The sequence below is a fragment of the Acomys minous genome (genome assembly GCF_964271855.1).
Source record: "Acomys minous genome assembly, chromosome: 12".
Lineage (NCBI taxonomy): Eukaryota > Metazoa > Chordata > Mammalia > Rodentia > Muridae > Acomys > Acomys minous.
The window spans coordinates 57,215,556-57,231,306 of record NC_140493.1 but is presented as its reverse complement, the minus strand read 5'-3'; the positions used below and the strand labels follow the sequence as shown (position 1 = coordinate 57,231,306).

Here is a 15,751-nt window from a genome sequence, read left to right as displayed (position 1 = left end):
GAACCTTATTTAATTACGCCACCATCCTCTCTCACCCCTTCCTTAGCCCAAGTAACTATTTTGCACTGTCTGTACACTCTGCTTCTATGACTTGCACTTTTAAAATTCCACACGTCAGTGAGAGTAGAAAGTATTTTTAAAATTCTGAGATACTGTAGTGTTTTTTTTTCCTAATTGACCATATGGTATCTTTTTTGTTGTTGTTTATGTGCTTTCATACTACAAAGAAAACAAATATTGAAAATATATTCTTTAGGGAAAAGCATGTTCTTCATGTAAGAGGACACTATTGGTCAATTCTATTTGTAAATTGTTACTGAAGAGAAGGCACACACAAAGCATTACAGATATAGAGATAAATTAAGCAAACTTCTCAAGGGGCTGAGGAGTGTTGTTGAGCAGGCTGTTGCTCAACCTTTTGGTTCTTCCCTTGGTGCTACAAACGCATGCTTTTTATCCTGAACCAACTTTCTTGAGGCTAATTACGTAATTTCTGATATTCACTGGTATAAGACCATGGATGATTCTAGAAAGTTCCTCAGGCAAGGATGGAGGAGGAGCAGGATTAGAAGAAAAAAGAAGTGAAGCAATAAACTGATAAATTCATCACTCTTAGGGGCGATAAAGAGAGGGGCAGGGATGCCAGGCATAGTGGCACACGCCTTTAATCCCAGCACTCGGGAAGCAGAGGCAGGCAGATAGGTGTGAGTTCGAGGCCAGCCTGGTCTACAAAGTGAGTCCAAGACAGCCAAGGCTATACAGAGAAACCCTGTTTCAAAAAACCAAAAAAAAAAAAAGAGAGGGGGCAGGGATGGAGAGGGGGTGGGAAAGAGGGAATGAGAGAGAGAGAGAGAGAGAGAGAGAGAGAGAGAGAGAGAGAGAGAGAGAGAGAATGAAAAATGAACATCAAGAATGGCAGGTCTATTCAAAAGCTATGTGACATAAGAGAAAGTTAAATCAGGTTGCAAAATGGGGTTGTGGTTGCTTTCCACCATCCATTCCATTTAGATGCACAAGGGCAAATAGTAAATAACTGTAAGGAAATGAGTGATAGTAAATCCACAGAAGAAGCAACTGAAAGCTGGAGACTTGTTTTTAAGCTCCTGTTCAGGTTTGGATTTGGTAGGCTATTGTTTCATCATACCCTAGGGAAGGTCTTCCTCACAATACCCCAATATCTCCCCCAACAGCCAAGACTAACATTCAAAAAGAAAGAACAATTCCATAGCTGACAGTGGAGAACCTTTTTATCTCACCTGGCCCCACTTATGCCCTAGACTCCATGTCCTTCCTTTGAGCAAGTGAATCTGGGTCCAAATGTAGCTGACCATCAAGTGGCTCAACACAGTTCCGTGGTCTTCCTCATATCATGCCTTCCTCAGGGCGGTTTTGCTACCTTGGCTACCCTGGAGTGAAATCCATTCCCAGTGCTTACTCGTATCTGAACCATGCTTATGGCTTTGGGTAGTAGAATGCTGGAGGGGCGCCAGGGTACCAGCATTGAGTGTAGGTCTCTGAAAGTCATCCCCGCTTCTGCTAGCACTCTTGCAGTAAGGCTCAGTGCCGTGGATAGTAAGCCTTCTAGATGATGAAGGTCCTGGGTGCCAGTAACTTTTCACACTCTAACCAGCAGTTAGGCAACGTGTCATCCCTGAGTCTGCCCATCTTTAGCTAACCTGTCAGCTGCCTGGAGACTGCGTAACGCAATTGCAATTGGAGTCATGAGCAATAACAAAGATTTTGTTTTAAAACACTTCTTTCCTTGGAGGCAGCCTAAGTATCAAACAAGCCCGGCAATAGAAAGCCGATATAGCAACCTACGCGGCCAACCTCATCACTGTCTTTAGAACACTCTTGGCTACTGTAGTTGAGTATGAGGAGCTGTCAACAAACTAATTGCACTGTAACTAGACAAATGCTTACCTCGGTCCTAGGTTCTTCTGGACTTCCAAAGGTGTGTAAGTGGCACTCTTTGTAAACATCTTAGCAAACTGGTTGTCATAGACCTAGGAACAGAATTTGACATTTTCCACAGCAGGACTAGAGTCTGTCCTGGTCATTGGAGTCAGAGTCGCAAACTGGAGCCAAGTTAATCTCAATGTACCATCTGCCCTCTCGAATTTCAGTGTATTCTCTTTAGTGAATTCTCTGCTGTAAAAATTTCCCATATAACCCAAGCACTTGACCTAGGCAAGACAGCAAGGTGCTTATTGCCTTTGTCTTTGTTCTGCAGATGCAGGAAGGGCGGTCAGTCGCTGCATCAGCTCTTACTCACGGCCGCCGCAATCCGTGGTCCTCAATCCGTGGCTCAATAGGATCACTTGTGGTCTTATCCTAGGACTTTCAATGAGTATTTAATTCGCTTTAGGAAAGACAGGTCAGGATAATGAGCAAGCCTATGGAAACTATGAGAGTGGGCACACCAGGGTTACAAACAGCCTAGCTGATAACTTTTCTGCAGCTCTGTATGAACTCTGGCTTATTTATATCCATATGTCTGTAAAATGTGCTTTGGGCATGACTTCTTGGGACATATACTTTGGTAACTGCTATGGTAGGTAGGCAATGAGTCCTCAACAACTCTCATCTAAGTAGTCTAGTCTGAGTAGAACTCATCAGAAGCCTGTCATTTGGATCTCTGTTTCTTTTCTCATAGACAGACCAAGTCACACCAGATGATTGCACATGTTTTTCTGCATATTTAATGTGTTGGATCATAGAGTATGCTGATAGCTTCTTGGGTAACAAGTTATCATGAATGCATCTAGGCAAGACTAGCTGTATCTACCTGCACAATTCTTAGTAGATCAAACCATCGCTGGCTTCCATAGCTTTGCACCACACACTCTATTTTTCCGCAGTCCCCACCTTTATAGAGAATTCAGATCCATAAAATAACAAGGGCATATTGAAAAAAGTCATTTCTAAAGAAGCTTGACACAGTATATTGCATAGTATATCCCTAAATATATCTATGTGTATCAGGTTGTGTGATGAGATGACAAAGCAGAGTCATAGAAACTGAAATTTAAATATATCAAGATGAAAAACTCTAGCTGCTTCCATTTTAGAATACAGACTGTAAGTGATGATGGACCAGTGATGCTGCCAGATCCCTTGATTTTTCATTCCTCACATTCATCCCCATGGAAGAGATGATTTTCTGCTCCATCTGGAGGGGATGGACTGACGTCCAAAAGTTCCTTCCTCTTGGACAATGCTTGAGCAGGCGCTGCCAATGTTTGCCACCACGAATCTCCTTTTGTATGCTTTTCTTGCTGACCGACTCTCTATTAGCTGATATTTTCTTTTTCAGATACGTTTGTTTATCCAAATATGACAGTCCGGCCACGTTGACTCGGGAGTAATATTTTTCTCTGTTGGGTGAATTTGTACATCTCTGCTTTGCTTTTGAAGTTTGACATCATTCTTGATTTCTCAGTGGGGGATTTTATTTCCTTTGCTGAATACCTGGAAAGTGAAAACCTCCCAGAATTCCCAAGGAGTAATATGAAATATAATGATACTTTCATTTTTATACTTGGCCTGACTTGTACACAAACTTGCATGAAGAAATTTAAGCATATTTCAAAGTTATGCTTTAGTTTCATAAAGTGTCATGGGATTTTATTAGAATAACAGCCTTTGAAGTTCTTCTTTCCCACTTATGACAATTTTTTAAAATTAATAATAATAATTCCCTCCTTACTTATTTACATTTGCAATCTTATTGTTTTCTCCAGAAGAATATGTAATATGTATTTTTTAAAGCTCCAGAGCAGTGAGGATCTATAATCACCACATTATATTGTTGAGAATAAATGTGATCTATCCTTAATCTCACCACTCCTGCCTAGCTTTCCTCTCTCCTCTCGTCTACTTCTTGGTAAAAATGCCATGCAGCTATCCCCAGAAGAATGAACATAGTCACATAGCCTTGTTTTAAAATGTGATTTTATTTTAACACACAACATTTCACAGTTTTATATTTAACAACAAAAAAAAATATTTGGATGTTTTTGAAAAAAGGATCACAGCTTGCCTAAGCAATTGTTTTAAATATTTAGAATCCAGAATGTTCACATCTTCCTTAACTCTAAATTATCCCTGATCGAGATTTCTGTCCCATTGAGTATTGAATTCCCATCAGCACTGTAAAATCTCCCTTTGGCAGCAGGCGTCAGCCTCCTGGACTTCATCCAGATGATGGCTTGCTATTTTTGGTAAGAGAACAGTGCCATTTTTTGCCAGAAGTCTTCTGTCTTGCAGGAACTGGCTTGGCAGTGCTGATTTCTTGGGCTTCAAATAGGGCAACAGCTGTCCCTGATATACCAGGCTGTAGGTATGAGTTTGCCAAAGAGGTATTCATTATTCTAGAAACAGAAAATTTATGATAATCAGCCAGGACATCCAGGTAAACACCTAAAGTGGTGTTTAAAAATCTCCTAAAATAGCCCCCTCCTCCCTCAAAATAAAAATATAACCTAGATATTATTTAACTTTATGACGGTTTCAGGAATTCTCTTATTTAAATTCTAGTGAGTGCTATGAACAGTAGCTATGCTCCACAGGAAAAATTGCTCTGAATTTTAGAAGGGACACAGGCGATTCGGCCCTTCTTCTGTTTTGCAGAGTCATATATTCCGATTTCTTTGCTTTTCTTCAGAATACGGTTTTAACTGTGGATGAAAGGGATCCACTCTGCTAAATAATGCTTCCGGCCTTTTAATGCTTGTCTCCTTGACCTTAGTCATTCTAGTTGAGATCACGAGCAATTTTAGTGTTAAAGACGGCTCATGGTGCTGAGGATGCGGGGTAAGTGGTGCTGAGGATGTGGGGTAAGTGGAGCACTCATCCATTGCTGGTCGGGGTGCAAAAGCATGCAGCCACCGTGTGTGAAAATCAGTTGTGGCAGTTCATCAGAAAGATGTGAATCCATTTTCCTCAACTATTTCACCATTGGGCATATACCCAGTGGATGTTTCATCCTACCACAGAGACACCTGCACGTTTCCTACTGCTCTATTTATAACAGCCAGAATTGGAAACAATGTAGATGTTCCCCCCCCCCCCCAACAGATGGCTAGATAAAGAAAACGTAGGTTTACACAATGGAATATCATATAGCTATTAAAAATGAAATCATGAGACTCGTAGGTAAATGGATGGAACTAGAAAAAAAGTCACTCTGAGTAAGGTAAAGCCAGACACAGAAAGACAAATATGATACACATTTGCTTATGTGTGGATATTAGCTGTAAAGTCGATGACAACCAAGCTTAAATCTGGATGAAAGGCTATGTGGGAAGGAACTGGGCGGAGTAAGGGGAGGGGAAAGTGTAATTAAGAGGAGGCGCCACTGTTTAGAGAGTGTTGGGTGACTGTTGTTCGGGCAGTAAACTGTCTTTCATTTTGGAAGCCGCTAACCTGCACTACAGGGCCACTCAGGCATTTAAATTTTATTCCTTCTCAAGTCTCCGATGGGGGTTGAAGACCAGATCGTTTAGTTCTACAGTCAAGTTTAGTTGGTTAGGGGATAACATCGGTTTGGATCAAGATAAAGGATTTAAGTTAATATAGATGAGATATGATAGATATTGAATTTCATTCAGAGATTTAGACCCAACATGATAGGAAAGATGTTTATTTCAAGTTTGGCAAATACAAATAGCTAAATCACTATGAATGTAACATTTATATAACTCATGATTATCACATGGTTCTCCCTGCTGTATGTAGTTTGTTTTATTCATGTGTAATAAAATAAATATATGTTAAAGAAAGAAAAAAATCTATATTCAGTAAAATAAAATGACCTGATATTTTGATGTTTCTTGCTCAGAAAAGGGCAGTTTTTGAAGTGGTCTTTATTTTCTTTTGTCCATAAACTTTTCAGAATAAGTTTGTTAACACAGTAAATAGTGAGACTTTACAAATCAGCAGTTTTAACGGACTAGAGTAAAATATAAAATATCATCAGAGGAGTCTCCGGTTACACTTTAAACTGATGTTTACTCAAACTTTATATTTGGACAGAGATTCTAACCTCAGTTGGGAACTTCCAACTCAAGGTATCTGTCTCTCCTCTGTCTGTCTGTCTGTCTGTCTGTCTCTGTCTCTGTCTCCGTCTCCAAACTTTATATTTGGACAGCAATTCCAACCTCAGTTGGGAACTTCGAACTCAAGGCACCTGTCTCTCCTCTGTCTGTCTGTCTGTCTGTCTGTCTGTCTGCCTGCCTGTCTGCCTGTCTGTCTCCAGCTCTCTCACTGCCCCCTCTCTTGCTCCAGTTGTTCATTCTTCTGTCTGTTCTATAGCTTACCTGTGTTTGAAGATCAGTCTTCAGGGACCTTGCAATCAATTCGTAGTACATTATATAATTTATTTAGATCATCAGTGGAAGATTTACTTAGCACTTCACAATGCATTTGTGAATTTCATATGGAAACTCAAATTAAGTGCCTCTCACAAATTAAGTCTTTCACAAAGGAATGGATCACCTGTATCCCTTTTGAGTCAGCAAGTATCTTAAATAGGCTTCCTTGCCTTGTTCCAAGAGGCACTGTGGGTTTCTGACTAAATGCTGCCTTTGCAAGCCCCTTTTATATCCCCATGTAAGAACAGCAAGGTCATATGCTTTCTGTAGCTCTTATGACTGTTCTTTCTAGTTATATGGATTTTGTTTTAGTGTACAAAAGCATAAATCATTTATTTGTTCTGTGTGAGAAAAAAAAAGAGAGGGGATGTAGAGTTAAAATAAGTTCTTTTTAAAGGCTCATGAGATGTAGTTTTTTCATTAGATGGTGTAAGATTCTTGCTTACTCAAGCTAAATGGGTGTGGGAAATAATAATTACCCCACAGTCAAGCTATATGAGGGCTTTTGGAAGAGTTAAAGTGTGGTATTATTTACAGACAAAAAGGTAATATTTTCTGTGTTTTCTAGCCTCAATTTGTCTTGTTGTTTTAACGCATTGCATGTTATAATGTAATCTATGAGATAGAAACAATACCAGGAGTCCTAATTAAATTAAAAGTAATTACCATTTGTACAGATAGGGCTTTCAATTGAGCGGCGGGAAGTTGATATTTTGTCATCCCCAGTTTATCTCCACGCAGCGAGCACTATTCTTTGTACCCATTATTAATGGCATTTTCTCAACGGTCATGAAGAGTATGGGAAATACAGAACAAGAAAAAAAAAAAACAAAAGGAAGAGAGGAATCACCGGAGGCTCCGAGCGAGACGTAGACTGAGAGACAACCTTTTGTTGTTGTTCTTCACCTAGGAGATGGGAGATTTTTCACACATTGAGGGACTTATTTCGGTCCTTCATCCACCTGCGAAAGAAATGTTTGCCCAACCCACATTCACAACATATCCTAATTCTCCCTAGCCACAAACAGAATTTTCAAAAGAGAATCACACATATTCTGTTTTTAGCTTTGTTTATGATGTGACAGATTTTTCATTTTCATGAGAGGAAAAAAAAAAAAAAAAGAAAGGAAAGGAAAAACAGTTTCAGCTCCCAACAGGAAATTCATTTAAGAAAAAAAGGCAAATGGCAATATATAAAGATTTCCTACTGCCGAGTTTCTTGTTCTGCTTTTCAGTTGGGCATCTTTTAACAACTGGAAGCAATGTCATTTTCCCATCAGGAGACACAGCACAGGCTTTTTAAGAGCATTTACAGGGTGATGTCCATTTGATTGACCGTTATCTTGCTGGCATGCTGCTGCTACAAATATGAGCAATTATTGAGAAAGCAGTCAAATTAAATTTTCATAACTATAAAACTGCATTTTACCTTAGGGGCACAGCATCCTGCCTATTTCTACAATCTATTCTCTATGCTTTATATTAAATCTAAACAAATGAATGTTTACCAATATTAATATTTTAACATCCTATGCCAGCCTGTTCTCTTTTTCCCCAACAACTTTTTGTCTTTTTAAGAAACTTCTAGTATTGAATTAAGCTTTCTGATGTAACATGAATATGGACGGGCTTTTCTTGATGGCTTCCTTCTTTACCACAAAGTACACCCTTGGTTGAATATCTCTTTGAAAAATCAGAGAGAAATAAACAATTGGCTTCCAGAACATAAAGTTCAAATTTTCAAACTCATCTTTGCCTAAGCTTTAAAACCTTCCCCCACCCAAGATATACCCAAGCAAAAGAAAACACCTATTTTAAATGGCAGTGACGTGTTGCCTTCCTCTTCTACATACATGGTCAACACTGATAGGTGATCATGCTGGTGTTTGCTGAGGACAGATATTGTCTCTCAGTGGCCATTTGAAATGAACAGAGTTGACACACAAGGCACAACTCATTTGACCATCTCTAACACAGATGCTGCGTTGTGGCCTGGCATCCTGTTGTCTCTCTCCTCTAAAGCCACACGTGAAAGCCAAGCTCCCCAAGTCATGATCTTACTGAATCACCAGACTTTGCCGTTCTAGTTTCCCATGTCCTTCAGACAGAGCTTAAATCCACCCTCCTCTTCATGCTGCGTGAAGTTTCTTCAGGTTGCCCTGGACAACATCGGCCTTTCTTCTCTGATGCTATGGCCTTGCTCCCACAGAGGCCATTTGTTTTGGTTATTTCGGGGATGTGACCCATATTTTCCTGTTGTTTTGGTGTCCCTTCTGACTATTGTCACCCATCTCTGTCAACAACCCCAAGGTGAGCGGTATGTTACATACTTCCTTATCCAAACAATGTAGCTTTCATTTGGCACCTTAGTAACCTCCCACTTTTTATGACTCAAAGTTGTTTTATAAGTTAATATTACCTAGTGTCTGAACTACCAGAGAGCCTCTCTTTTTTTTTTTCTCCCTCTGAAAACATTGTAGACAGCTGGATTTTTCATAGGAAAATTCTCGGTGGCGTTGCCAGAAGGCCTCTGTAGATGTTCTTGGAAACCCTGATTGTATAGTGTTTTTCAAGGTGCTGGTTTTAGACATATGGTTTATTTTTGGTTATGATTTGTAGCCTGCTCAATCTGTGTTAGGCCTTGACAGCAACGTTTCTCATCAAGTATCAAGTACACTGGTCACTCTGATTGACAGTGGAGTCAGCTTTACTGGGGTGTAGGATCACCATCATCAGGACATCATTTACAGAACCTCTCGACAGTAGCTACTGTATCCCCACATTTCTAGGACTCACTAAGCACCTGCGTGACTAAGTGTGCATGGAGGATTGTTTTGATTTAAAAAAAAAAAGGTGACCATTTAACCCGTGTTAGCAAACTCACATGATATTAAATGCCCTGGTTTTATAGGAATGCATAATATTAGCACATAAAAAAGAAAACTCCCAGGTGATGTAATTTAGACTAACTTCTCATTTGCAGAGGTTAAGAGCCTTCTTGTTCTGATTTTGAGGTCTCCTCTGGTCTAATATTGGGCAGATTGCAATTAAGATATTTCCCGCTTCTTTCAGTGTTTGTCTTCTGAAAGGAGGAAAAGAAAACCTAGCCAGGTAGGCTGCATGGACAGGAGTGAAGGCAGGGCTTCCCAGCATTCCCCACAGCACTGCTGCAGGGCGGGAAGGGCTAGTCATAGCCTGGCTGGCTGATTTCACTCCCCATCCACAGCACTCACAGTAAACAAGTGAAGCTGAAGATGCTCTTACAGATACTACTTTGACGTGATTGTGCTCACCTCGTTAGGCAGGAAGATTAAAATCAAGCTCTGGTTGCATCCTTGGGTCTGTGTCAAATGGGCAAGGAAAGATGGTGGGAGAAGAAAGCACTCATTCTGTGTTGCCTTGAGTAAATGTTAAAACAATTAGTTTTGGAATAGAGCATGAAGAAAAGTTCGAGGAAGATCATTTATTAGTCTCAGGGCTGTACGCCAATTTATACCTCTGGACTCGGTTTTAAAAGTTGAAAAATAGGAGGTTATGAAATGTTAACTTTTAGAGCTAATTTTGTCATGTATTAAAGAGGCCTGTGCAATGCACTGAGTGATGTTTTTGTTTCTTAATAATTATTCCAGCTTCACCTTTTCATCTAATCAATCATGACATCTGTGTGTGTGTGTGTGTGTGTGTGTGTGTGTGTGTGTGTGTGTGTTGTGATTTTTCTTCCTTGACACTTTCTGCCTTAAAATGTTCATGTCAAATCTATGTCCAAAATGAATGCCACCCTGCTCACCAAGGGAAGGACTTTTTGAGGCAGCCACTAATCTTCTGGATCATAAACACTCCTTCCTGCGGAAATGGCTTTGGTAAACGAGAAGAAAGAAAATGAAAGGTTTCCTGCCTTCTCCGCAGTACAATTTGGACAGTTGCGGGTAGAATAGCTTTGTTTCTCCGGGGAACAAATCGTACAGTTTCAGGCATTGAAAGGCATTTTTGAATCCTGGCCAATGGCTGCTTCCCTTTCTTGGACACACAGAACAGGGCTGGGCGAATAATCACCAGCATTTTTATCTCTCCCTGTGCGGAGCACTCACTAGGCGCTTCTGGGGAAGGATGCCAGAAGGTGTGTGCACGGTGCATTGATACAGCGGTGCACTCTATTCTTTCTCCCGACTTACTCTCAGAGGTCTCCTTTCTCAGGAGAGCAGCCGGACAAGCTGCCTCTTCCCTCAGGAAAGTGATGCCAAGTGCTGGTTTCTGAAACCGGCCGCCTGATGCATGCCTTTGTTTCCTGTGAGACCCCCAGCTTCTACTACTACCTAGGAAGTACCAAAATAGACTTGCTTTGTTGAACCACCAATAGATGTTTGGGATGTTCTAATGTAGCAAATAAAGTTTTGAGAACCACTCCTCTGAACACTCTGCGTAAGCATTGTTTTCTTGTCTACCGATTCCTGGTTTAGACTGACCATAAAACTTTAAAACCGAGACAACTTATTTACTTCAAAGCTACTCAGCGATTCATCTTAACTTCTTTACCTTGTTTAAAATTTGCATTTATTCATTCACTGAACCATTTATTCAAGTCCTTGCTGTTTTTCTATTTGGCAGGTTATGAGCCTGTTGCCAGGAATAGAGCTAATGAAGATGACAATCAAATTAAACATCATATGGGGATTCTGCATCAGTCGACCTTTTTACTGTGACTTTCCATCACACGAACATGAGGTATTTCCATCATTATGAATTGATGAAAGCAGGACAGAGTGGCATGCCTGGAATTCTAGCACTTTGGGAAGCCAAAGGAAGGTGACTGCAAGCTTGAGGCCAGTCTACACTATAAAGAGAGTCCCTGTCTCAGAAAACAAACAGAAGGAGCCGCCGTGCTAACTAAGCAACTAAGAACTTATGTACCGACTGCTGTAGACGTGTCTGATGGCTCCCGCATCTCAGGGAATTGCAGCGTGGTCTGGTTCTGTAGTTTGTTTTGTGTTTTAAACATAATTCAAACGATTGCTAGCATGAGGTAGATGTTGTAACAATAAATCAAGGGGCATGAGAGTTTGAAGCATGGGAGATGAATTATAAAAACATGGGGGAGATTTTTCATGGAAAAATATTTGGGAAAGCTTGAAAGAAGAAGCTGGAGTTGAAGCCGAAGAATTCAGAGGCGGCCATAGGTGACAGGGCAGCCTTCCCAAACTGAACAACCAAGCCACATAAGAGCAAAGTACAGATGGCCACTTTTCAAAGGGGGAAAAGAAAACCTGACATTGACGGGACCTAAATCTAAATGTGCATGTTCCTTTAAATAATTGGGTTCATCATGAAGTACGTTTAGAAGACCACTTGGCAGATCTCTAGCACGAGAATGACATTCATAACAATACTGTATGCACTAGTAAGGAAAGAGACCACATCAGTCAGGAAGCCATGGAAACTGTTAAGGTATAAACCAGTAAATATTCTAACTAGGGTCGAGGAGGGGGAGCTGGAAAAAGAGGACAGATTGGAAAGTGAATTAAAGCTTGGCTGATACAACATGCAGTCTAATTAGATGCTGATAGCAGGGGTCCTTAACTATGAGTGAACTGAGTGGTGTTCAAAGGGCCATTTTTTTTTTTAATATACATGTCTTGTGACTGAACCACAGATTGGATATTGCAAACATTAAACTTTTGATGCTTTGCAAAAAATTTACTAATTAGTAACTGGTCAAGGCAACATCATAACAGTAATAAACTGAAGACAGTCTTAGAAGCAGGAATAGGAACCAGTAACTAGCGCTGGCTCGTGCTGCCAATTACAGAACTAAGAACTGACCCCAAATGAGAAGGAAACATTTATCTCCATTACTTTGTCAGAACTGAATGGTTCCTTCTGTGCTGCAAAAAGAGTGTGAAGGTATATTTTTACCTTAGTAGCAAGGAGAGTTACTTAGTAGTAAAAAGGACACTTAATGTACAAGTGGTACGTGCCAGGGCTGTCCTGCACAGGCTGAGGCGCACAGGAAGAATTCTGATCTTGTAGCTCTTTCCAGAGATGGACGTGGTCCAATGCTAGCAGCATCCTCCTTTGCTGCTAAACACCAGCTAGATCATTCTCAACGTGTGAGTTTTGACCTAGTTGGGAGGGTTGAATGACCCTCGCATGCAGGGTCACATATCAGATATCCTGAATATCAGATATTTACATTATGATTCATAAAAGTGACAAAATTACAGCTAGGAAGTAACACAAGCATAATTTTATGGTGGGCGTCACCACAACATGAGGGACGGAAAGGGTCGCAGCGCAGGAAGGTTGAGAACCATTAATAGAGCTGGAACAGGTTGAAACCTGGTGTCTCTGTGAGCTTATTTGTCCTGTTTCTGTTTGAATACCTACCACACAGCAGTCCTCGTGCTAAAACAGAAAATGAAATGAAATAAACAGCAATCGCTAGCTGGCTACTTGGCTCTTCTGAGCCCTTAGGTTCAAGGATTTTTCAAAATATATATATTTTTTTTCCCTGCACCACAGCTCAGAGTTGCTAAATCCAGAAATTGAAACATTCTGAGAAGCAAATCATTTCAGGGCGAATCAAAGCCCTTGGAACATTGCCCTGGGATTTTAAAGATAGTGTTAAGTGGTGAGAACTGTTCCATTTTTATAGGAAATCCCAATTATGCGAGGTTGCTCCATTCACTTCCTCTCAGTATGCAGGGTGCTCTTAGTCCCACTTTCACCTGTGATGAGCCAGGAGGCCAGGGCTGAGGATGAAGCTGGAGGTCACCTGACCCCGAGTCCCGGGGCTGGCATCGCCTCTCTTTATAGTTGAGGAGATCAGAGGGTGGTGGCTGTTTTTCACCCCACCTGAGCTCCTAGAATTAGACACATTCTTCCTTCCGTCCTCACTGGCTGATCTCCTGGCTGCCGTTTTAGGACAGGCAGCGGGAGCTGGGTTTTTAGGTGTCTGAGTAGGATCCTCTTGTTCCCCGGGTCTGTGTGTTGTTTCTCTGTGCTCTGCAGCAACGGCAGCTGAAAAAGAGAAGCGATGTGATTCATCCTCACAGTGGTAGCTCTGTCACAAAGTCCGAGTCTAACACGAAGCTATGAATTCCGCAACCTGGAGGACGAGTTACATAACGTGTATATACCTCAATTTTCTTATCTACAGTATGAGGGTAATGAAACCTACAGTACAAAGTAATCTGCGAAATTAAGTTGAAGCAAAAACGTAGAGCTTATGGGGAACTGATGAAGAAATGCGACCGCGTGGTGCTGTTAGCAGGGCTGTTGATAGTAGCGACGAAAATGGAACAGAAACAAAGGTGAAATGCAGTTGGTGGGGAGACGCTGGTAAGGCGCCACCGGCTGGAATGCTTGCCGATTCCTGAGAAGCTCTCCCAGCCTTTGTAATAAGATGTGGAAGTTGACCTTCTGTCCACAGTGATTTTACCTCTTATAAGCTAAAGGGCAAGGCAAAGCGAAGCCACGCTAACCCGAAACACACTTTCAATCCTCTTCCCTCCCAAGTTCAACTTAGTTTTCAGAGGCCCAAGTTATCATTCTCCATGGTGCCTCCACCCCTGGTCCTTTCTACCGTGGCCTCCTTTTGTATTGTATTAAGGCAGTATATTGCAAACGCTGTGCTAATACTCTCTGCTTCTTGGGGACGTGGCTTCCCAGTCAAATCAAGATTTCCTTGAGCATGAGAAACTTGAGCTACACTTCTTATCTCACCACTGTAGGACCTTGTGTGGCTGAGCACAGAGAACAGCTAAACTAATTACCATAATGAGATGAAAAGAGTAATAGCTTTCCCCCCCCCCCTTGTACCAAACAAAACCCATTAAAGATGGGGATATATTTCTTTTCTTAATAGATAATAAATTTTATCTCAGCTACTGAAGGGATATTTGTTTATTTTTTTTTTTTTTGCCTGTTAATTTTCTACATTGTGACCTTGCTTCCTTCCTCATTAATACAAAGACATGGACTTTTTAACTAAGATGGAACACTTTACAATCATATTATTTACCTTTCACATTTGAATTGTGAGGAAGACATTGCTAAACCTAAGTCAGCTGTGACCGTGGCCACATTGGGAACCTTTAACTTAGGACAGCTGAGTATATATAGCTCACTGGCTACCTTACCTTTCCCGCTGAAGGGTGACTTTCTTCCTTGCTGTTTTATGTGTGCATTCTGTCTGCCTTGGTATCACCTCTTATTTTTCCTCATTCAAACCTTTCAAGGAATTCACATTTCTGAGATGAATGGTGGGCCCACACAAGGAATTCTGATTGATCTCAGCTAGAGTGACGTCAGCTAGAGTGACGTCAGCTAGGGTTTTGCGGTGGAACTTACAACAGTCAGTCCTCATCGTCCTGCTTTGATAGGCCAATTCTACACTTATAAAGTTGAGAAGGATGTATATTCATCTATGTGTATATACATGTGTGTGTGTATGTATGTTGTATAGGTAAACACACTTTGTTAAAATTCCTCTTCTGCTTACTAAGGAAAAGCTTTGCTATCATCCTTGACAGTTGTTTTTCCCGATGTAACCAAACATTGTGCCAGAAAATAGCCAGTGCAAATACAGTGGCGTCAGTGAGAAGATGTGCTGGTGGAAGTAGAAGTCAAAAAACTAAGAGAACGAGACAGCAAATAAATGAGTCTTTCCTGGACGTTCCTCTTAGCATCTGTTAGCCATTTTCTTGCCCTTTCTTTCTTCCCTGTATTGCATTAGCGGTCTGTTGTTACAATTGTTTCAAAACTCAATAATTGAAAACATCAGTTGTTTATTACTTCACACAATTTCTGAGAGTCAAGGATCTGCGAAGCTTAGCCAGCTCTGGGCTAGAGTCTGGCAGTCAAGACGGCCATTTGAGGCTTTGGCTCTTTTTTTTTTTTGGTAGCGCTGCTCGCCACCTGGCTCTCCGCAAATCAAATGAAGAGAAGGAAAGAGACCTAGGTGTGTGGAGGGTGGTGACAGAGGAGTCACTTAAAGATGGAAGCCACACTCAGACATGACAACTCATGACTTCTGGACTGTTGGTCACAGAGCAACAGGGGTGCAAGGTGTTGAGACAATGATGGGGGAACGTATTGGGAGGACCCTTGGAGGCCTCTGAGAGGTTGGCTACCTCCGTTCCTTGCCTTGAAAAGTCCTTGTTCTCAAACCCCTTTCAGCAGAGATTGTTGGTTACCAATTGTTAGAAATTTTGGTCCACAGACATGTCTAACACTGAAGTTAATTATTGTCTCACTCTTTTGTTGTTAGGAGCCAACATAATTTGTAGCTTCAAAATACAAAACAGTAGAGGGTGCTGTTGGCGTGTTTGGCCTTGAAATGACCTTTGAAAGTAAAGGTACCACGGAGCTTGTGTTTGTTT

General features: G+C 41.1%; 1 protein-coding gene across 1 annotated transcript in view; it reads left to right on the top strand.

Moving 5' to 3' along the window:
* Positions 1 to 11,381, top strand: part of LOC311578682 (uncharacterized protein) — a 240,209-nt gene extending 228,828 nt beyond the window's left edge. Inside the window, exon 5 of the mRNA XM_084748704.1 lies at positions 10,980 to 11,381. Coding sequence (XP_084604830.1) covers positions 10,980 to 11,074 — 95 coding nt within the window. The 3' untranslated portion in view covers positions 11,075 to 11,381. The remainder of the gene's footprint in view (positions 1 to 10,979) is intronic.
* The last annotated feature ends 4,370 nt before the right edge of the window (positions 11,382 to 15,751 follow it).